Below are 22,323 nucleotides of genomic sequence, written 5' to 3'. Positions count from 1 at the left end.
AGGGGGGAATCACCTTGTACAAGAGGTAGGTAGGGCTCGACGTTAATCAGGGCCGGAGTGATCTCCTGGACTAGTTTTGCACCCCTAAGGGGGGCATTCAGTAATTTCTGAGCAGATTCCTCGGATTCCACTACCCCTTCTATTTTCACACGATCTGCAAATTTGACCACTTTCCGTCTCGAGTTCCTGACCGTCATTTATGTAAATTTATATACTGAAGTGGTACACTGCTCAGTACTCCCCCTCACTCTGACATAACTCCTCTAATAGTTACTCGTTTCTTATCCTTCAGGCAGTTTCTAATCCATTTCTAGTTTACCCTGACAGCCCATACCTCAGATAAACTAATGGCTTTAATATTCTAATTCATATCCCGAGAGTATAGAAAATTAAGGGGTGATCTAATTGAGGTGTTTGAGATGATTAAAGGAATTAATAGGGTAGATAGAATGTGGGAGAGTCCAGAACAAGGGGGCATAACCTTAAAGTTAGAGCTCGGCCATTGAGTGGCAAGGTCAGGAAGCACTTCTTCACACATAGTGGAAATCTGGAACTCCCTTCCCAAAAAGCTAATGATGCTGGGGGCCAATTGAAAATTTCAAAACTGAGATTGGTAGATTTTTTTATTAGGCAAGGGTGTGAAGGGCTACGGAACCAACGTGGGTAGATGGAGTTAAGATACAGATCAGCCATGTGATCGAATTGAATTGCGGGACAGGTTGGGGGGGGGGGGGGGGGGGGAAGAAATACCTCCTCCTGTTCCTAAATTATACACAAGTTTTTGTTTCACAAAGGTGCGCAGAACAAAACGCACTGCACACAACACGGTCACTAACTTGACTTTTAATAACAGCAAGTCCTGAATTATTTTTCACTGTGTACATTATAAGTTTATTTAAACAAAACCATCACATTTTACAAGATACAAGAACTCAAAAATGTTACACATTTCCCCCCACCCCTTTCCAACAAAAAAAACAGTACAGCATTGTAATTCAGTAGAAAACGACAGATAAAGGAGAGTTAAAAAAAAAATCCAGTAATAAACTTAATTTTTCCAAGAAGTAGCAGTGCGCTTTAAAATTATTAGGGAAAAATAAATCCCCATCTTGGGAATCGTGGGTGAAAACACAGTTACATAAGGTTGTACATCCTGAGGAGTAATAGTGCAAAGTGCCATGGCATTTTAACTCAATACAAGTCAGATAGATTCTGCTCCTGCCTGCCTTTTCATTAATACCGCTCGTCGCTGACTCACACTGCCAAACATTTTTAGAATCACTTCTCTGATAAGACATGTAATGACCACACTGAGGGAAGGGCACAAGTGTTTCATTTTTTGTTTGTTTTACAAATTACCACAGAAATCAGAAAACTGCAAATTGGTCAGATGTACACAGTGTACATATATATATTTTTTAAACTTCTCCCCTTGCAAAAAGCACAACTGTTGCAGGAAGACAAATTGAACGTCAAGAGTTAAAAAATCAGAAAGACCAGTCGGGCTCTGTCAAAAAAATGTGACGTAGAATTTCAGAATGTCAACCATTTTCTCTCCTCCCTTTATTTTATCCATTTGTTAAGGCGTTTGGTGGCAATGCATTTATTCAGTTTTGCTCTGTACAATTCTACACACCGCTTAGTTTAGAAGAGTTTAGCCTTAGCAATAGGCCAGTGAAATATAACATTAACAAAAAAAAGCAGCATGTTCCCAGGTACATTTTAATTCCAAGCTCCTTCTACACATTGGTTACTAATGTGACATTGCCACAGGAGTGAGCGACAAATGCCATTTAAGTAGACTGTTCCTTAGATACACAATTGGTATTTAGTCTTTAAAGTTTATATTTTAATTCAACATATCTGCTCCACATTTATGGTTGCGATTTGTTCTAAAGTACCTTATTGCAAGTGACAGTGCCCTTTTGGTTGGGTTTACTGAGTTTTTAAAATATATTTTAAATGGGGGGGGGGGGGGGGGGGGGGAGTAAAATTAGCAATATTGCTGAATAGTTTTTTTCTTTTGCAGTTCACTCCCCCGAGAGCCATGTTCAGGCATAAACTGCCCTCTAATAATTCACCCAAGTATCTGTTCTCCGTATGAGAGTCTGGGCGGTGTCTGTACGCTATTCGACCATAGAGTCAAACCAATCCTACCCGCACCCAATAGCCACACACACGCATTTAAAGAACGCAAGTAATAGGAGCAGGAGTAGGCCATACGGCCCCTCGAGCCTGCTCCGCCATTCAATAAGATCATTGTTGATTTTCCACCTCAACTCCACTTTCCCGCCCGATCCCCATAGCGACCAAAAATCTACCGGTCTCAGCCTTGAAACTCATTCGCTCTAAACAAGACACGTCAGCGCTCAAGAGTATCTCGACGCTAAACTCTTTGTGGGCTCCTCATATTCTACCCGACAGAAACGGCGAGCATCTCCAGCCCGCTGGGGTAGAGAATTCCAAAGATTCACAACCCTCCGCGTGAAGACATTTCTCCTCATCTCAGTCCTAACCCAGCAGGTAACATAAACCAGTAAGCAGGTGTGGGAACCCCTTTCCCATTTTTGCACTCTACAGTTCAGGAATGGCGAGTCTAATTGTAATAGCCAAGGAGAGATGCACTAACGCATCATTGATCAAACCTGGAATCTTCCTAGTCCCAACTCCTCAGTACCGCCATCACACACTACATTTACTCACTTAAGCAAGAGAGAGCCCACAAAACACTTGCTTTTTTAAAAAAAGTTAACAATTCTTAACATATTTTTGATCATGAAAATGGTCAAGACAAAGATCCAAAAACCCAACGTTAAATGCTGCCCAATTTAACATTTGCAACAGAGAAGTCACAATGTTGCAGCCCTAAAACAGAATCTGTCCATCAACAGGACGTGGGATCTTTGGGTCAGTGATCTGAAATGAACCTGGAGCAATGGTTCCGGTTGATATCTGTGCAACTCTCCCCCAAGAAGATTTAGAACAAGTGGCAGCTACAACCCCCACCCCCCTCCACAACCAGCCCACGGAGCGCATCCCACTCTGTACTAAACCAGTCACGTCACAGCTGCTGGAGGCAGTGGGATTCCAGCTTCTCATGTAAACACTACGGTATATCAGACAACAGTACTGCTCCACTAATATTCAGCCCACGTTTGCCACAATACTATAGCACCTACTAGGCTGCAGTGATTTCTAGGTAAGGTAAAAGATTTAAGAAACTAGCTGAGGCTCCATAGTATAAAAGGCTTGACATTTTATCCTTTATAAAAAGTGGCACTGTTTCTTTTCCTTTTCCAGGAACACAACTGGATAGGGAAAAGGGCAGTAAGGCCGTCACTTTAATCATTAGTAGATAACAAGTACGGAATTTCAGACCTCTAAGCTTTGCATCCTCGTCTTAAAGTATGTGTTAGTGTCGTCACCAGGATTTCAGTGAACAGGGCAGCGAGTGTGCATACCATGCTCACCTGAAGTATTATGCCCTAGCCGGGTAGAGACATTGCCTGGGCTAGTACTGAGAGGTTTCCGGGTTCAATTCCCAGTCTGTGCAGAGTTAGCGGACCTGAATCGGTGAAAGCAGTTGGAGGCTAGTGTAACTGATCTCATGGTTCCTAGCTGGAGGAAAATACAGTGAGAATTACTGTCGAGGGACTCTCTGGTGTGCGTATGTGTGTGTGAGAGAGAGAGAGAGAGAGAGAGAGAGAGAGAGAGAGAGAGAGAGAGAGAGAGAGAGAGAGAGAGAGAGAGAGAGAGAGAAAAGAGAGTTGGATAAGAACAGGCTCAGGATTAACAGCCAGGCTCTCCGAGGTCAAACAACCCGCTGGCCATCTGTGCTCAGGCATGAAGAACGGCCAATTCATTAAGGGCGGCTGATACCAATGGAACCAAATCCCAGTAAGAGCCAACACCTCAAGGAGAAAACTGGAATAAAGGAAAATTCCTCTTCAAACTCAGGTACTTGGAGAGAGAGTTCTTCCAGCTACACAAGTGCTGGCGATTACAGGTCGATGGTGATGACAGTTGGAGTAGTTTGCAGGGATAAATTAAGAGAGTCACATAAAATATATCAACATAAAACATAGGTCATTTTCCCTACAGCATTTGGTGGAAAAAGCATAAATATGCCTAGCGACAGCACTGCATTAGGGTTTTCACTGTCTAGATTGTGACCACAATAAACAAACAGAAATAAATCACTTGCGTGAGGTATTGTTTTAATAATTTAGGCATCAATTACAATTTTGTTTAAAAAAAAATCAAGACTGTCCTTCATACAAACTCAGGACAATTCCACCCTATCTAGCCCCATCTAAATATAATTTGAATCTCAACTCTCCCTCTATGTACAGGTATTAGGATCAGAACTATCTCTAAACTAGCAGTTTTCAAATGGGACAGGTCATGGCAAAAATCTGTATTTGTTAGCCTTTTGCGGGGCTATGGTGAAGGAGCAGGGCTAATTGGATAGCTCTCTCAAAGAGCACGGTGGGCCGAATGGCCTCTTGCTGTGCTGTAAGATTCCATGATTCCAGTGCCCCGGTAATTCGGACAGATCAGTATTCTGTGCAGCTTTCTGTTGCCACGGATAGAGCCATTTTCTACAACAATAGCACTTGGGGTCTCTTTGGAAGTTTTAGGACAAGGGGCTGGTGGGAGAGTGCCTCAATATTTGCAGGAAAGCTTAAAAACCACAGATCAAAGTCAGAAAAAAGAGTGTGCTTGTTATATAGTCCAAATTGGAGAGAATGTTTTACATCTTGTCTAAAACTCAACGCTTTTAACTTTGAAGGCAATAAAATTGGTCTTTGATTTGATCCTTCAAAGTGATGTCAAAGTTGGGGGCCACTTGATTCATCTCCCCTTTCCCCCACGCCCCAATAATCTACTTCTTTTGATAATTTATAAATGCTTTTCGTAATTTATTCCCCAGTGATGAGTCATTTTTGCAGCTTTCTTAAGCCACAAGATCAGCTTAGAGTGTGAGGAGCCCCACGCCTGCAAAACTTTCTCTGCATTTAAGCCAACAGGAAACTTGGATCATTCAAGTAATAAAAATTAAAAGCACACGATTCTTTCAATGCTTAATTGACAATGATCTCTCAATTCTCCCCAAATGGTTTGGTGTCAAAATTCAACCTAGTTATAGGGTTTAAGTTCTTTTTTGTATATATATTTCTATATAAAAAAAGATTTATGAACAGGTAGATCTAAACAATAAAATCAATTATTAGAAACTTGAACCCATACAAAGTGTGCTTATCTGCGTTTGACGAGCAACCTCAGCCCTTTCTCCTCAAGGCAAGAGAACTGGCGGGCAGGACCCATCCTGGTGAGCGGAATAACCCAGAGTATGATCACTACATGTGGATGTGGGAGAACGGATTTGACTAAAGCAGCAACAGAACTTCAACAACTGAGGCGTGATCTGATTTTATTCCATTGGCATTTTTGGAGGGAGGGATTTTCTCCGTTTTTTTTTCCTTCCAGTGATTTAAAGCCAGCAACACAGGCCAAGAAATCATAGTTATGGACTGCAGAGTGTGTGCAATGTGGAACTAATCTTAAACCTCAATCCAACAGCCATCAAATACGTATTACACTGAATGTTGATGTGCTCCGACTGCTGCTCCGCCCTGCGTGAAAGACTTTCACAATCTCGCTCGCCCCCTACGTTCCTTCGTGAGTTATGGGCCTTTCACATCTGTGAAATAACAGGAATTTAGTCAATAGTGCGATATTCTAGACATTCTAAATGTGAAATTCTGCTAACCGGAGATTCAGATCCCTGCGATTTTATCGTCATTCCTTAGTTAGTGATCCCCCCCCCCCCCCGCTCCTCCCGAGACCAGTGTATGGTTCCAACACCTTCCATCACGGCGCCCAAGTGGTCATTCTTCACAGAGCCTGTACAGTGCACATTGGCAGGCTATTCAAACATGGAAGACATCACATCACAGCCTTGTGCTTGGCTGACATCTGTACAGATGCTACTAGTCAGGGTCACCACATAGGGGCTAAGTGCCAGCCCCTACTGCCATCTAGTGGGGAATCAGCTAACACTGCAGAGCAGGGATCGAAACGAGGACCGTCTGCTCTATGTCGGAGTGGGTACAAAACATATTCAATTTTAAAAGTCAGTCATGTGATTTCATTGGAATAAAATTATTACATATAAAGTTACATTATAACACAAGATATAGGTCAGAGCACTAACCTTATTCTTCATAATTAAGGCTCAGAGGTTACAATTAATGTTCCCGTTAACCTGCGCAGCCGCACAGCAGTCTGGAGGTTCCGCGCAAGCCGCTTGCCAGCCTTACAATGGGGAAAAACCACGCATGCGCGGAAATATGAATGGGCCGCGCACCCAAAAAAAGAACTAGAGGGAACGTCGGTTACAATGGTCTACAACAGGAACGCGAGACCTTGGGTTAAAGACTTTCAGTAGTCAGCACTGTGCTTGCAACAGCACAGTCCTCCATTTCACAGCTTCGCTAGATTTGAGGTCAAGTCTCAAGGGCAATTGGGGATGGGCAATAAATGCTGGCCTTACCAGTGACGCCCACATCCCAGGAATGAATTTTTTTTAAAAGCATGGCGTTACAACTGAAACTGAAATCTAAACTCTGAGCAATTTAAGTCGCAATGTGACAATGGATGTCTCTATCTAGCCAAGTAAAAAGACACCAAAAATGACACCATTCTGAATTCATTTAAAAAAAAATATAAAACAGCATTTTTTTTTTTTTTTTTAAAAACCTCTATACTGGTCTATCTGACAGAGGCCAGCTGGATAACAGGCTCTCCATAGTCAGCTGTTAGTGACATATTTTCACCAGCAGCGATAAAAATAAAATAAACAAAGCATTACAAAAGTAAGGAATAAGCAAAAAAAATATATAAAATGGGATTGTACAAGATTCCCAGCTATTAACTATAAAAATAATTATCTGTATATTAAATAACCACTGCACCATTTTTGTAGAACGCTAACAATTTTTTTAAAAAAACAGAATACCTCTGCATTTTATTTTGCATTTCCTGCTTCTATTTCAAAGCATTGATGATGTAGGAGCAACCCGAACATTGTTTCTCACTCTGCGTTCATCTCGACTACCTGAATTCCTGTCAATGCAGCATGACGTGCAGGAGAAGGTTAGCAAGGGCTGAAAGCAGCCGAGAGGAGATTTACAGAACTTTGGGCCCACGGCTGACGGATTTCCTAGAAATAACGCTGCAATTGGCAACCAAGGACATGGTGTAGCAGTTCACCAAAACCCTCGTGGAGCGAAACGGGCAGCTACAGTAAGAATGCCATTCACGCTCGAAAATAAACTTTTAAAAAAAGGAGTAAAAATAACTCCAATTGTTACCATCTGCCCTGCAAGTCTTAATCCCCACCCGTAAAGGAGTTGAGACGTAACCGGCAATCCCCAAGAGTTTTCTTTTAAGTTAGTCTTTAAGAACCATAGGATGAAACAAAAGTTAAGTACATTCTAACTGAGCATTGCATTTTATAGCTGAATGCAGGTCGGTATTAGGTCTATTGCCCCTTCCGCTCCTGACCATGCTGTATCCGTCCTTGGTGTCGCACAGTACCTCCTCACCCAAGACTGGTCATACTCCTCGTGTAAGCCTAGACTGAGTGGCGGCAGGGTATTCAGCCATGGAGGGCATCACGGCCAAGCGAGGTCCTATCCTCGTGACCTTACATGCAAAGTGCACTGCCAAGCAAATCTGGAGAGAGAGCCCGGACTGATCTCGGATCAGCTCTGGGCTCTACAGAGCAGGCAAGATCCCAGAATCAGCAGCGGGGCTGTGCGGAGTTTCCATTCGTTTTAAAGCAATCCTTGAAAGGACCCAAACCCCAACTGTACTCAATCTGTGCAACATTAACACGATTGTTAGCTGAGCTAAAAAGGTGTTTGAAGAGTTAAGATTATTGCGCAGTACCAGTTTTGTTACAGCAACTCCAATCCATTTATCCACCAAAGTTTTTAGTAAGAGGAGAAATGTTTGGAATTGGCAGGGTGGAGAGAAAGTGTAGCAATCCCCTTTGTGCTTGGGTCACAGGTGCTCTCCCTGAAAATAAAGGGCTGGATATTCTGATAGCGTTGTGCCAGGGTTCCGAACCTGTAGAAGACCTTTGGTTCAAAGCCATTAGCCAGTAAAATGTACAGATTGTACAGAAGGTGCAACTGGGGAGCGCTTTACACAAAAGAGAAAGTGTCCGATTTACTAGCAGATCAAGTAATTACAGTAACTGCAGGGCTGCAGTACTTGCTTTCTACTACAAAGAGCATCTAATTAGCTTTCTAGAATCTTCGAGGGGTAGGAATCATATCCTTAAAAGTACGGTACCGATTGTACACTCTGCTGTTCGTGACGTTCCCAACAGTCGTATCACTAGATCAATAAAAGGTTCAATCGCAATGACAACCCAGCACAGACCAAGGGTCAAATCGGAGATCTTCCTGCTCAGCTATTCACTGGATAAACTGGCTGTGCCATCAGAGGAGCCGAGTAATAAAAGTTTGTCAATAAAATGGATCAATCTATGATTTTTAAGTCCTTTGTTTCAAAATGGATCCATTGTCTGAATGAAGAAAGTGTACTGCCAGTTACTTAGGCTGGGATTGACTTTAACCCACACAGAGCCAGCCAATATGGGAACAGAATACTGCATTAACATTGCATTTCACTGTTCAGATTCGGTCACACAGAATTAGTCCAACATCACCATGCATTTAACCACTTCAGTGGACCGTCACTATTTGTTAAAACAACCCATGGATGGTCTGAAGCAGAACGGGCAGAGATTCCCTCAACAGAATGTCCCAATCGCATTGCAAGCAAGATAACGAGTAAATGTCGAGGAAAGGAAGATGTGCCGTGTTAGGGATCAAGTCCAAACATCGCGTGATACTGTTCAATAAGCGACACAGTGTCCGAATCCTCAATCAGCAGGCAATGCTAGAGGGGGAGCAGTTGACTTTTGTCCCTTTACACCCCCTCCACCCCCCCCTAGAAAAAGCAGATTGTTTCAGTAACTCAAAGATTCATTACCAAGTCTTCAGAAGCCACGGGGTTAACACACGTTAAATAAAATCATCTCCCATATTTAATTTTCTTAAAATCAATTTTTGTAACTTATAGCACGTTTTCAGAAGTTTTGCCTGCTTCCATCACATCAGCCCATTTGATAGAAACGCCCTGTGGAAGCACCTTATACAATCAGCATGGTTATGGGGTGGGAAAGGGGAAGGGTAGAATAAGAGAACAGCAGCTAATACAGGAAACTCTGTTATCCGGCACAGACGGGACCAGCGTGTTGCCGGTTGATCAAAAATTCTGGATGACGGAGAAGGTTATCTACTGAGGCTATTTTTAACAAAGAAAAAGAAAAAAAAATCAAGAAATGTGCAGTATACAGTAATTGGGTACTCACCCACAGAATGTTGCGTTAAATGGATGGTGGAAGATGCTTGATTAAGTACAGTACTGCCAGTTGAGGGTAATGCAATGCAATGACTACCAGCAGCGTGGGAGACACACAGTACCCTTGTAAAATGGCGGATCAGGAGAGACTACCGGCAGCGTCAGACTCCGGTTACAGGGGTATCGAGGTGTTCCGACTTCCAACAACGCCAAGAAGCCGAGTAGTGGCAGTCTGGAGAACTACCCCCACTGACTGACTCGGCCACCACGGGAGACTCGGACTCGGCAACATTGCCGGTTATTGAGGTGTTGTTTCAGAGTGAGAATTTTGCCGGTTAAGAGAGAATTCCGGATATTTAGGTGCCGTTTAAACGAGAGTTTCCTGTAATGAGCAGCCCAATTCTATAAAGCGCTATGTTACGGACATACCTAGTACCAGTTTGGTAAAGAATCATCTGAGAATCTCAAGAGTCAATGAAACTCTACAAACTCTTCCAACGATTGAGGAATCTGGCTTTTGTAACTAATGTTGTGAACTCGCACTGCTCGGGCAGCCAGGCACTTCAGGCTCATCTTCATCTGAGTCTTGAGGAGGATCTCGGAGACGCCGGTGGTGCTCTTGTCCAGCGGGGTCTTCTTCTGTTTGTTGGTCATGTCGGCGTGGGCGCCGGCCTCCACCAGGCTGATGATGATGGCGTGCAGCGTGAGGAAGTCACTGATGGGCCGGTTGTACTGCACAATGATGTGCAGCGGCCCGTTGCCGTCCTTGTCCACCGCGTTCATGTCGGCGCCGCAGTCCAGCAGCAGCTTGGTGACCTGCGCGCTGGGGAAGCTGCACACATCGTTGGTGTGGAAGTCATCGACCGGCGTGCCGGAGTTGACCGCCAGGTGCAGCAGGCTGGAGCCCTCGCGGGTCCGGGGGTCCAGGTGGATCAAGTTGTAGATCTGCTTGTTAATGCGGCCCCGCTCCTCCTCGCCGCACCGGGTCTTGGTGGCAATGCACACCAGGTACAAAAAGGTGAAGATGTTCGACTCGCAATTGTCCATGGCTGCGTGGAGGTCCATCTCCGCTGCACTTTTGATCCGCGACAGCCCCCGTTCGATCTCCAGGACGCTGCACTTCAGCACGCTCTCGACGTCCCGTGACCTCACCGGCTCGTTCAAGTGGATCATCTGAGAGAAGACCTGAGCAAAGCGCAGGAGATCCTTGTGGGTGTTCCGGTTGCCTTTCTGCCGCAAGTGCAAGGCGTGGAGCCACAGCTTGATGCACTGTTCGAACTCCATGTTGTCCGCGTACACAGCTCCCCGGTAAATGATGGGGTGCGAGACGTCGATGTTGTCGGAGCCCAGAATCCGCTCGCGGACTATCAGCCCCTCCATGTGCAGGGCGTCCCTGTCCTCTCGGATGGCCCGCAGTTCCTGCGGGGTCCGGCACTCAGTCTGCCCGCTGTAAGCCTCGACGGAAGGCAGGGTGGCCTTCTCCAAGATGTTGCTGGGGTCGCGGTGCCGCTCCAGCATGGCCAGGTACAGGTAGTGGTAGGTCTTCTCGATGTTGTAGTTCTCTCGGTCGTTGGCAAAGGAGGCGCCGAGCAGCTCCAGCGCCTCGATCCGGCTCCGCTGGTCGCAGTCCACGTGCGACAGCAGCAGCTCCACTACGTCGGCCTTGCAGCTCTCCGCCGCCACCTTCAGGGGTGTCATCCCGTGGCCGTTCACCACCATGCTCGCCCGCCACTTTACCAGCTCCTTCACAATGTCCAGGTGGCCAGCTTCAGCAGCAAAGTGCAGTGCAGTGGCCCCACACTGTGCCTTGGCATTGGGGTCTGCGTGCTGCTCCAACAGGTACCTGAGCAAACAGAGAACAAGGTTCTTAGGACCACACACTTCACAACAATGGAAAAAATAATCCTTACACAGATAGTCAGTACGACGCAGGTTGCTTCATAGATAAACGCACCGACTGATGAAGCACTGCATCGTACAGCCTGGGCTCAGTTAGGTGATCTCAACTGGGGCATTAATTGGGGATCGAGGTGTTACAACTAGCACCAGGCTTTTTTTTGGGGGGGGGGGGGGGGGGGGGAGAAGAGAGAGAGAGGGAGGAGGAGCGGAGAAAGGGGGGGGGGGGCAGGGATATATATTAATTAATTAATTTAATTAATTACAAACAGCCCGTCTTCTCCCTTCTGATTCTTATCCTGTGATCCCTGCTGGAATGTGGATGCGTGTATGTCATTTGTGCGGCTTTCCTTGGTGAAATAGCGTGTCAATACTCACTATCTGGCCCCAAACATGAAGAATGGCAAGGTAATAGAGGGCTGCTGCATCCATGGAACTACACCCCAGGGAGATTCAGCATCTTCAGGAGAAAGTGAAAAAGCAGGAGGGGGGAACATATAGGGTTTATCTTTTAAGAAATACTTTTTGTTTATACTGTACTAGCACTGAACAATTCCCAACTGTTCATCCCTGTCCCTCGTGTCACAGTGTTTCTTTGCTATGGATAATCCCAGGATTAATCCTGCTGGTTTAATTAAAACACGTATTTGAATGATCCAATAATCAGTGCTGTCCAATAGAAATTGCTGACTAGCCACAGGTGACCCCATTTTAGCTACATGCTCTAATTTGAGTAGAAACCGCCTTACATGCACTCTCACAATACTGGCACGTGTATATTTACTTCACAGACATTTACCACCATTCAGTAACCAAGGAAGGTTGCCACACACAACCAACATAAACACTGGCACACTCTGCTTTTCGCCTCATCATTTTATCAACAAACGTACAAAATGGTTTAAAGTTCACATGCACACACCTTGCGAATAGGAGTATTCAGATTACACGTCCAATGAGTGTCGATTACTCATTTTTTATTTGCTAATTGGAAATGGAATTAGATTCCCAACTGGTTACATGTGGCTAATGTATTGGACAACACGGACATAAATGGTATTTTATCAGCCAGTTGAACTGATTACATGCAGTGTTTGACTCCTAATCTATGCAGTTCTAATAAATTCCCAAAAATCAAACACACCCTCAAAGATGCACTGGGAGTGGAGGAGGTGCGGACAGGTGCTTGGAGTGGGAATCCCCCAATCGCTACACGGCCGGTGGGGTGGTCCACACCCCTAGGGTCTACCCACCTTTCTCTGCCACATTCCAGAGCCATGGGAGTCTTCTCCTCTACCAGATTTTCCACGTTTCCCTCCCCCTCTGCTATAACCATTTACACCACACCATCTCTGGATCCATCTTCTGTTTCCATACTTGCCCCATTCGCAATTTAGAAGGTTATGGGGTGATCTGATTGAAGTTTCCAAGATATTAAGGGGAACAGATAGGGTAGAGAGAAACTATTTCCGCTGGTTGGGGAGTCTAGGACTAGGGAGCATAGCCTAAAAATTAGAGCAAGGCCTTTCAGGAGTGAAATTAGGAAACACTTCTACACACAAAGGGTGGTCGAAGTTTGGAACTCTCCTCCCCAAATGGCAATTGATGCTAGACCAATTGTTAATTTTAAATCTGAGATTGATAGATTTTTGTTAACCAAAGGTATTAAGGGATATGGGCCAAAGGCGGGTATATGGAGTTAGGTCGCAGATCAGCCATGATCTTATTGAATGGCGGAGCAGGCTCGAGGGGCTGAATGACCTACTCCTGTTCCTATGACCAACCCTTTTTGGCTTGCACCATCACTTTTGTCATTTAATCACTCCTGCCCTCCACCCCAGCACAGACCTCTCCCTTTTGCCCGGTTCTATACTTGCTTAAAAGTAAGTAGTCTCGAACATCTTCCAGTTCTGATGAATGGTCATCGACCCGAAACTTTAACCCAGTTTCTCTCTCTCTCCACAGATTCTGCCTGACCTGCAGCATTTTGTTTTTAGTTCAGATTTCCAGCATCCGCAGCGAGATCTTATGGTTTTAAACTCTTAACTGTTAATCCAGTCACTGCCCCACCTCCATTTCTAGCATCACTTACTCTGACTACAGAGATATTGATCCCCATCAGTGCAACCTGGATTCAAGCAGTTCCCAGGACTCTCCCAATGGTTCAAGTGTATCCAGTGAGTACCTGAACCACATGGAGGAAGGAAGCAGGTGGATTCCAGAATCTGTGCTGAGTTCGATGATCTCAACTGGAGTGGCTTCTAGCCTGGGCATTCCCAGGATAGGGACAAGTAGTCCCCCACAATTCCCAATCCGGATCGCTGTCCTGCAACTCCCTATTGGAAACGTACGCAAGGATATGATCAGACTCCACTGTGGTACCCTCTCCTCCAAGGTCACATGATCTGCTGACACTCACTGCCAAGCCTCACAAATGAGTAATAGTCAACGGAGCAAGTTAGCGGAGGGCGAGAAAGAACTATACCTCAGAGAGGAATCAGCACCTTCTAGTGAGGAGAAGAAATCTGGCAAAGAAAACTGGGGCAAGGGGGGAAAAAAGGCAAAGGCCACAAAAAAGCAACAATCTGCCAAGCCCACTTACTTAGCTGTGGAAGAAAATGTCCGATTTCAGGGACTGCCTGAAAGGGCGGTGGAAGCAGATTCAATAGCAATCTTCAAAAGTGAATTGGATAAATTGTTGAAAAGAAAACATTTGCAAGGCCAGGGGGAAAAGCAGGGGAGTAAAACTAATTGAACAGCTCTTTCACAGAGCCGGCACAGATAGGATGGGCCGAATGGCCTCCCTCAGTGCTGCACAGTTCAATGATCTAGACTTCCACATAGCAAATATCCAGGTCCCTCACTGCAATCCTTGCAAGTTAGTGAAGGCCCAAGAGTAAAGTTAGTAACTGAATAAAGGACCAGTTATACAATTAAGACAGGAAGGTGCCAATTCACCTCAAGCAACAAAAACTAGCTGAGCCCTGCAGGAGCAGATTCGGAATCTCAGTGATCGATTGGTATACTACCGAAAAGGCTCAATTCCCTGCTGATCTGTGTCACAGGTGATACACAATTCAACTTGTACTTTTCTGTCAATCACAAGACATAATGAATGTCCACAGTTCAGCTGTAAGATAACCCTGCTCTCACTCTCTGCTTTGGTCGGTAATTAAATTGCCTTATTTGGTACGGAGCCACACAAACCAGAAGGCCCAGGTTCGATCCCTCCTCTGCACTGAGCTAGTTAGCGTTATATAGGTCAGCAGTTCGGGCTTTGGCAGAAGCTACCGCTGATTGTTATTGGGCAACACCTCCCAGAAAGTATGTCAGATGAGGATAGGATCAGGCTAACCTCCTCCAGCCCTGCCTAGGCAGCTGAAGGCGCGGCCATCAATGATGAAGCGATTAAAATCTGGGATACGCAAAAGGTCAGAATTGGAGGAGCAGAAATCTTGGCAGGTTGTAGGGCAGGAGGAGGTTTGAGATGGGATGGGGTGAGGCCATGGAAGGATTTGAAAACAAGGATGAAAATTGAGAGATCAAAATTGTATTTAAAATATGTCCACTTGAACTGTGGAAAAGCATCACCCATACAATTATAGATGTTGTCTAAACTTGGGTTGTGCCGAGAGAGAGCGTTTTTAGCTTAGTCGCCGTGAGGGTGAGGTTAGTGCATTCAGGACAGGAACAAACTTGGAGATAAAAGCCATGCATGCAAACAGAGCAAGATGTGTACATCAGGGGAGGGCTACCGTTTTAACAATCTCAGCCTTCCGCTTTGCTGCCTGCCAAATTGCTGCTGCTCAAGATCCCCGATATATACATAGAAACATAGAAGATAGGAGCAGGAGTAGGCAATTCGGCCCTTCGAGCCTGCTCCGCCATTCAATGACATCATGGCTGATCATCCAAATTCAGTACCCTGTCCCTGCCTTCTCCCCATATCCCTTTAGCCTTAAGAAATATATCCAACTCTTTTTTGAATATATTTAATGAACTGGCCTCCACCGCCCTCTGTGGCAGAGAATTCCACAGGTTCACCACTCTCTGGGTGAAGAAATTCCTCCTCATCTCTGTCCTAAATGGCTTACCCCTTATCCTTAGACTGTGACCCCTGGTTCTGGACTCCCCGGCCATCATAAACATCCTTCCTGCATCTATTTTGTCCAGGCCTGACAGAATTTTATAAGTTTCGATGAGATCCCCTCTCAATCTTCTAAACTCCAGTGAGTATAAGCCCAATCAACGCAATCTCTCCTCATACGTCATTCCTGCCATCCCAGGTATCAGCCTGGTGAATCTTCGCTGCACTCCTTCCATGGCAAGAACGTCCTTCCTCAGGTAAGGCGACCAAAACTGCACACAGTACTCAAGGTGCGGTCTCACCAAGGCCCTGTACAACTGTAGCAAGACATCCTTGTTCCTGTACTCGAACCCTCTTGCTACGAAGGCCAACATACCATTTGCCTTCTTAACTGCCTGCTGCACCTGCATGCTTACCTTCAGCGACTGGTGCACAAGAACACCCAGGTCTCTTTGCACTTCCCCTTCTCCCAATCTATTGCCATTCAAATAATAATCTGCCTTCCTGTTTTTGCCACCAAAGTGGATAACCTCACATTTATCCACATTATAGTGCATTTGCCATGTTTCTGCCCAATCACCCAATCTGTCCAAATCGTACTGGAGTTTCACAACATCCTCCTCACAGCTTACCCTCCCACCCAGCTTTGTGTCGTCTGCAGGTTTGGAGATATTACATCCAATTCCCTCGTCCAGATCATTAATATATATTGTGAACAGCTGGGGTCCTAGGACCGATCCTTGTGGTACCCCACTAGTCACTGCCTGCCACTCTGAAAACAACCCGTTTATTCCAACTCTTTGCTTTCTGTCCGCCAACCAGTTCTCTATCCAAGTCAATACCTTGCCCCCAATCCCATGTGCCTTAATTTTGCACGCTAATCTCTTATGTGGGACCTTATCAAAAGCCTTCTGAAAGTCCAAATACACCACATCCACTGGTTCTCCCTTATCTATTTCACCAGTTACATCCTCAAAAAATTCCAGTAGATTAGTCAAGCATGATTTACCTTTTGTAAATCCATGTTGACTTTGTCCGATCCTGTCACTGCTTACCAAGTGCTCTGCTATTACATCTTTTATAATAGATTCTAGCATTTTCACCACTACCGATGTCAGGCTTACCGGTCTATAATTCCCCGCTTTTTCTCGACCACCTTTTTTGAATAGTGGGGTAACATTAGCTACCCTCCAATCCATGGGTACTGTTCGAGTCTATCGAGTTCTGGAAGATGACCAGCAATGCATCTACTATTTCCAGGGCCACTTCCTTAAGTACCCTGGGATGTAGATTATCAGGCCCTGGGGATTTATCGGCCTTTAGTCCCATCAATTTTCCTAACACCATTTCCCTACAAATACTGATTTCTTTCAGTTCCACCCTTTCATCAGGCCCTATGTTCCCCAGCATCTTTGGGAGGTTATTTGTGTCCTCCTTTGTGAAGACAGAACCAAAGTATGAATTTAGTTGGCCTGCCATTTCTTTGTTTCCCATTATAAATTCCCCTGATTCTGACTGTAAGGGACCTACACTTGACTTCACCAATCTTTTTCTCTTCACATATCTATAAAAGCTTTTACAGTCAGTTTTTATGTTCCCTGCTAGCTTACTCTCATATTCTATTTTCCCTTTCTTAACATGCTTTGGGAAGCCACCATTTCATCCAACTGGGACCAGGTAGACTGCCAGTCTGCATTGCTACAATGGCGCGATGGAGCTGTTGCAGCAAGGCTCCAGGAGGCTGCCAGCCCGTCCAGAAAACCAGTGATTTGTTTTCATAGAACAAGAGGGGGAGGGAAACAAAACTGGTTAAATAAACCGCACCTTGGGGGGAAAAGAGTAATTACACAAAGTGCGCCTTCTCCCCCATGTAAAGTATTCCTTTAAAATAGTTTCAAGCTATGATTTGTGGCAGTGTGGAGAGATGCACAAAGGGAACAACAAATTTGAAACACATGTCCAAGGGTACATACTGCTCTTTACAATGCAGCCCACAACAATCACAGCATTCCTGCTGTTACAGTAGTAATCTATGGATCTCCGAATGGACTGTTAAAAATATCCCCGCAGGGTATTTTTCTCAGCTCGGGCCACAACTATGAGCAACAAGTTTAACTGTAGAATTCTAGTTTACCTAATTTAAAATTCTAACTCTTCGAAACAACATACATTTATATAGTGCCTTTTTACATGAGTGTCTGATGAATTTACCAGAATGGTTCAAGGGATGAGGGATTACAGTTACGTAGATAGAGTAGAGCAGCTGGGATTGTTCTCCTTGGAACAGAGAAGGCGAAGAGGAGGTTTGATAGAAGTGTTTAAAATCATGAAAGATTTAGATCGAGTAAATAAAGAGAAACTGTTTCCAATGGCTGAAGGGTCGATAACTAAAGGGCACAGATTTAAGGTGATTGGCAAAAGAACCAGAGGCGACATGAGGAAAAACTTTTTGACACAACGAGTGTTTAGGTTTTGGAATGCACTGCCTGATAGGGCGGTGGATACAGATTCACTGCCTGATAGGGCGGTGGCTACAGATTCAATAGTAGCCTTCAAAAGGGAGTTGGATAAATACTTGGAGAAAAAAATTGCAGGGATATGGGGCGAAAGAGCGAGGGAGTGGGACTCACTGGATTGCTCTTTGAAAGAGCCGGTGCAGACTCGATGGACTGAATGGCCTCGTTCTGTGCTGCACTATTCTATTTTTGGTGGTGTCAGTTAAGGGAGGATTGTGAACTCCCTCCTGCTCTTCTTTGAGAAGTACCATGGGCTCTAACATCCTTGGCTTAACGTCCCATCCAAAGTACCATGCCTCCAACTATGCAGCATTCCCTCAGTAATGCACTAGAGTACTTGGAGCAGCATGGACCAGTTTGCGTGTCTTGATACTGCTGGGCTCTGGGCAACTTCAACAAGTCTACTCATCAGCGGCACTCCAGTTTGGGTGCAATTTTCACATCAAAGATTAACCTAGTCGCATCCAAGTCAATCTTCCAAATTGAGGGCGTCGACTGACTGTAAAAGTGACCCTCAAAACCAATTTCCAGCCTCTGAAATGCAAAGGTTCCTCCCACTTGGAACACTCGACCAGCAATGTTCCCTTTAAGCAGAGCAGCCACACGGATCTATGGACCTCCAGCACAACCAGCTCTTCAATGGGAAAAACTGCGCATATGTGGTATTTTGAATGGGCCACGAAGCCCCTTAAAGGGGCCACGCACCCAAACAGGAACATTGCTCATCAGTACCACAAACTCTAGGCTACTGTACCCTCATAGCACATGAAAGAAAAACACGGAACTTGCATTTATTTGGCACTTTTCACACCCTTGTGATGTCCCAAAATGCTCCAAATTTGTTTTGAAATGTAGTCGCTATGATTTGTAGGCAAGCCTGGGAGCCAATGTGCGCACAGCAAGATCCCACAAACAGATGGAGGACCAGTTGATCTCGGGTTTTTTGTGGTGTTGGTTGAGTGTTAACTATTGGGATTGGTTGAGGGACAAATATCCTCTGCTCTTAACAGTGCCATGTGATCTTTTACGTTCGTCTGAACAAATAGACATGGGCTTGGTTTCGTATTTCATTGAAAAAACAGCGCCTCCGGCAATGCAGCATTCCCTTAGTACCACACGTATGTGCTACAGTCCTGGATTGAACCCACAACCTTCTGACTCACAGGCAAGTGTGCTACCCACTGAGCTAAAGCTGGTGTGGAAAAATAGCATGCACAGATGTTGCAGTGCAGTTACCACAGACACAAATCAATAAAAAAGATAAAGTTGCTTAATGCGGAGTACTTCGGTATTGGAAACTAAACAGGCAAACGTTAACAATTGGAGACACCTCCTGGCCAAACAGCAAGTAGACTTGGAGTGAATTAATTTTCTATTTAGTTAATAATTAAGACTTTGTTGCCTTAGAGAGGGACATATGTACATTGTGCATTATGCAGTATAAAACTACAACCTGCATAAAACAAGATGTCATCCTTAACGTGACCTGGAGATCTGCTGGATCAAAAAAGAATAAGTAGAACAGAGACAGAATGCCAAGAAAAGGGGGCAGGATAAATGCAGGTCAATAGATTCATTTATTTTACATACAACTGCTTAAGGGGTTTAATAAATTTACAGCTCCACTACCCCTTGATTACTGCGATATTAGTGTTTATTTCAGTGTCAGTGGAAGCCAAGCTTTCCTGAACTCACTGGCAGCTCCTGGTTTAAACAGAAGTGCTGACTTGGAATCAGTGGGATTTTATACATGAAAATAATTTGCGAAACATATTAATCACGCAACATTCGGCTAACAAGCAATAACCTCACCCCACTTGGTGCATTGTTTCCCAATCCAACTGCTCCCCAGTGTATGGTCTAGGTATTGTTAATTCAAAAGTGTTTTTTTTGCGTGCAAAAAAATTGATTTATGTAGTCATTTGAAGTAAGCAACTTAATTAGAACAACATTTACCTTTTCTGCGACTGCAAAAAAAATTGAAGCATGGCTATTTCAAATTAAATGACTATTGAATTAAAAGCAGAACATTTTAATGGTGGAGAAGCTGGGGTGGTTTTCCATAGAGTAGAGTAGGTTATGGAGAGATTTAATAGAGGTGTTCAAAATGATGAGTAAATAGGGAGACACTGTTTTCACTGGCAGGGGGGTCAGTAACCAGAGGACACAGATTTAAGATAATTGGCAAAAGAACCAGAAAGGAGATGGGAATACAATTTTTACGCAGCGAGTTGTTGTGATCAGGAACGCGCTGCCTGAAAGGGCGGTGGAAGCAGATTCAATAGTAACTTTCAAAAGGGAAAACATTTGCAGGGCTCTGGGGAAAGAGCAGGGGGGTGTGGGACTAATTGGAGAGCTCTGTCAAAGAGCCGGTACGGGCACGATGGGCCCACTTCCGTGCTGTATGATTTTATCCATAAAAATCTCATTCACAACCATATCCAAGGCTGGATACTGTGTATTTTTATACTGATGCATAAATAGGGTGGACATTGACGCCAGGACAGGTAGGTAGGTTTTAAGGAGCGTCTTAAAAGAGGAGAGGGGTAAAGAGGTTTAGAATCGTAGAATGGTTACAGCACGGGAGACCATAATTCGGCTCGTTCAGCCCTTGCCAGCGCCAGCTCTGCGAGAGCACTTCAGCTACACCCCCCCCCGCCATCCTTTCCCTGTAGCCCCGCAAATTTTTTACCTTCAGGTACTTACACAATTCCCCTTTGAAAGCCCCGATTGAATCCCCCAACACCCTCCAAAGCAGTGCATTCCAGACCATAACCACTCGCTGCATGAAAAAGTTTTTCCTCATGTCGCCTATGGTTCTTCTGCCAATCACCTTAAATCTGTATCCTCTGGTTCTCGACCCTTCTGCCAATGGGAGCAGTTTCTCTCTATCTGCTCTGTCCAGACCGTTCTTCGGGAGGGAATTCCAGAGCTTGGGGCTGAGGCAGCTAAAGGCATGGTCAATACTGGTGGAGCAATTAAAATCAGGAAATGTGCAAGAGGCCAGAATTGGAGTGCAGAGATATCTCAGGGTGTTGTGGGGCTGGTGGAGGTGCCCCTGGTCAGCCGCCTACCCGCCATCCCCTACACTCTCCACCCCACCCAGCTTCCCTCCCCAGCCCCCATTACCTCCTACCCCCTCCACTGCCACTCTCCCCCACCAGCCCCTGCCCCCCCTCCCCTACCACCGCCCCCGTTCTCCTCCCCCTTCTCCCTCACCCAGTCACCCCTCCACCCCCGTCCCTCACCCAGTCCCCTGCCCCCCCTCCTCCCCACCCAGTCCCTCCGGCCCCCCCACCTCCCCACCCAGTCCCCCCCTACCCCACCCAGTCCCTCCGGCCCCCCACCTCCTTCACCCAGTCCCCGGCCCCCCACCTCCTTCACCCAGTCCCCGCGCCCCCACCTCCTTCACCCAGTCCCCGGCCCCCCACCTCCTTCACCCAGTCCCCGCCCCCCACCTCCTTCACCCCAGTCCCCGCCCCCCCACCTCCTTCACCCAGTCCCCGCCCCCCCACCTCCTTCACCCAGTCCCTCCCCCCCCACCTCCTTCACCCAGTCCCCGCCCCCCCACCTCCTTCACCCAGTCCCGCCCCCCCACCTCTCACCCAGTCCCCGCCCCCCACCTCCTTCACCCAGTCCCCGCCCCCCCACCTCCTTCACCCAGTCCCCGCCCCCCCCACCTCCTTCACCAGTCCCCGCCCCCCCCCACCTCCGACACCCAGTCCCTCCCCTAGTCCTCCTCCTCCTCCACCCAGTCCCCCCCCTCCTCCTCCACCCAGTCCCCTCCTCCTCCTCCTCCTCCACCCAGTCCCCCCTCCTCCTTCACCCAGTCCCCCTCCTCCACCCAGTCCCCCCTCCCCCTCCACCCAGTCCCCCCCTCCTCCTCCTTCACCCAGTCCCCCCCTCCTCCTCCACCCAGTACCCCCCTCCTCCTCCACCCAGTCCCCCCCTCCTCCTCCACCCAGTCCCCCCCTCCTCCTCCACCCAGTCCCCCCCTCCCTCCTCCACCTTCACCCAGTCCCCGCCCCCCACCTCCTTCACCCAGTCCCCGCCCCCCCACCTCCTTCACCCAGTCCCCGCCCCCCCCACCTCCTTCACCCAGTCCCCGCCCCCCCCACCTCCGACACCCAGTCCCCCCCTAGTCCTCCTCCTCCTCCACCCCAGTCCCCCCCCTCCTCCTCCACCCAGTCCCCCCCTCCTCCTCCTCCTCCACCCAGTCCCCCCTCCTCCACCCAGTCCCCCCCCTCCCCCTCCACCCAGTCCCCCCCCTCCTCCTCCTTCACCCAGTCCCCCCCTAGTCCTCCTCCCCTCCCTCCACCCAGTCCCCCCCTCCTCCTCCTCCACCCAGTCCCCCCCCTCCTCCCTCCTCCTCACACCCAGTCC

At 46.6% G+C, this 22,323-nt stretch overlaps 1 protein-coding gene across 1 annotated transcript in view; it reads right to left on the bottom strand.

The window, feature by feature from the left end:
* Positions 1–827: 827 nt before the first annotated feature.
* fem1b (fem-1 homolog b) overlaps positions 828–22,323 on the bottom strand; it is a 24,460-nt gene continuing 2,964 nt past the window's right edge. The window contains 2 exon segments of the mRNA XM_085968477.1: positions 828–5,704; positions 9,871–11,284. Coding sequence (XP_085824603.1) covers positions 9,913–11,284 — 1,372 coding nt within the window. The 3' untranslated portion in view covers positions 828–5,704; positions 9,871–9,912.

This window comes from Somniosus microcephalus, chromosome 27, assembly GCF_052327205.1.
Source record: "Somniosus microcephalus isolate GS21.2 chromosome 27, FLI_Smic_1.0, whole genome shotgun sequence".
NCBI lineage: Eukaryota > Metazoa > Chordata > Chondrichthyes > Squaliformes > Somniosidae > Somniosus > Somniosus microcephalus.
This window is presented reverse-complemented; position numbering and strand designations above follow the sequence as displayed.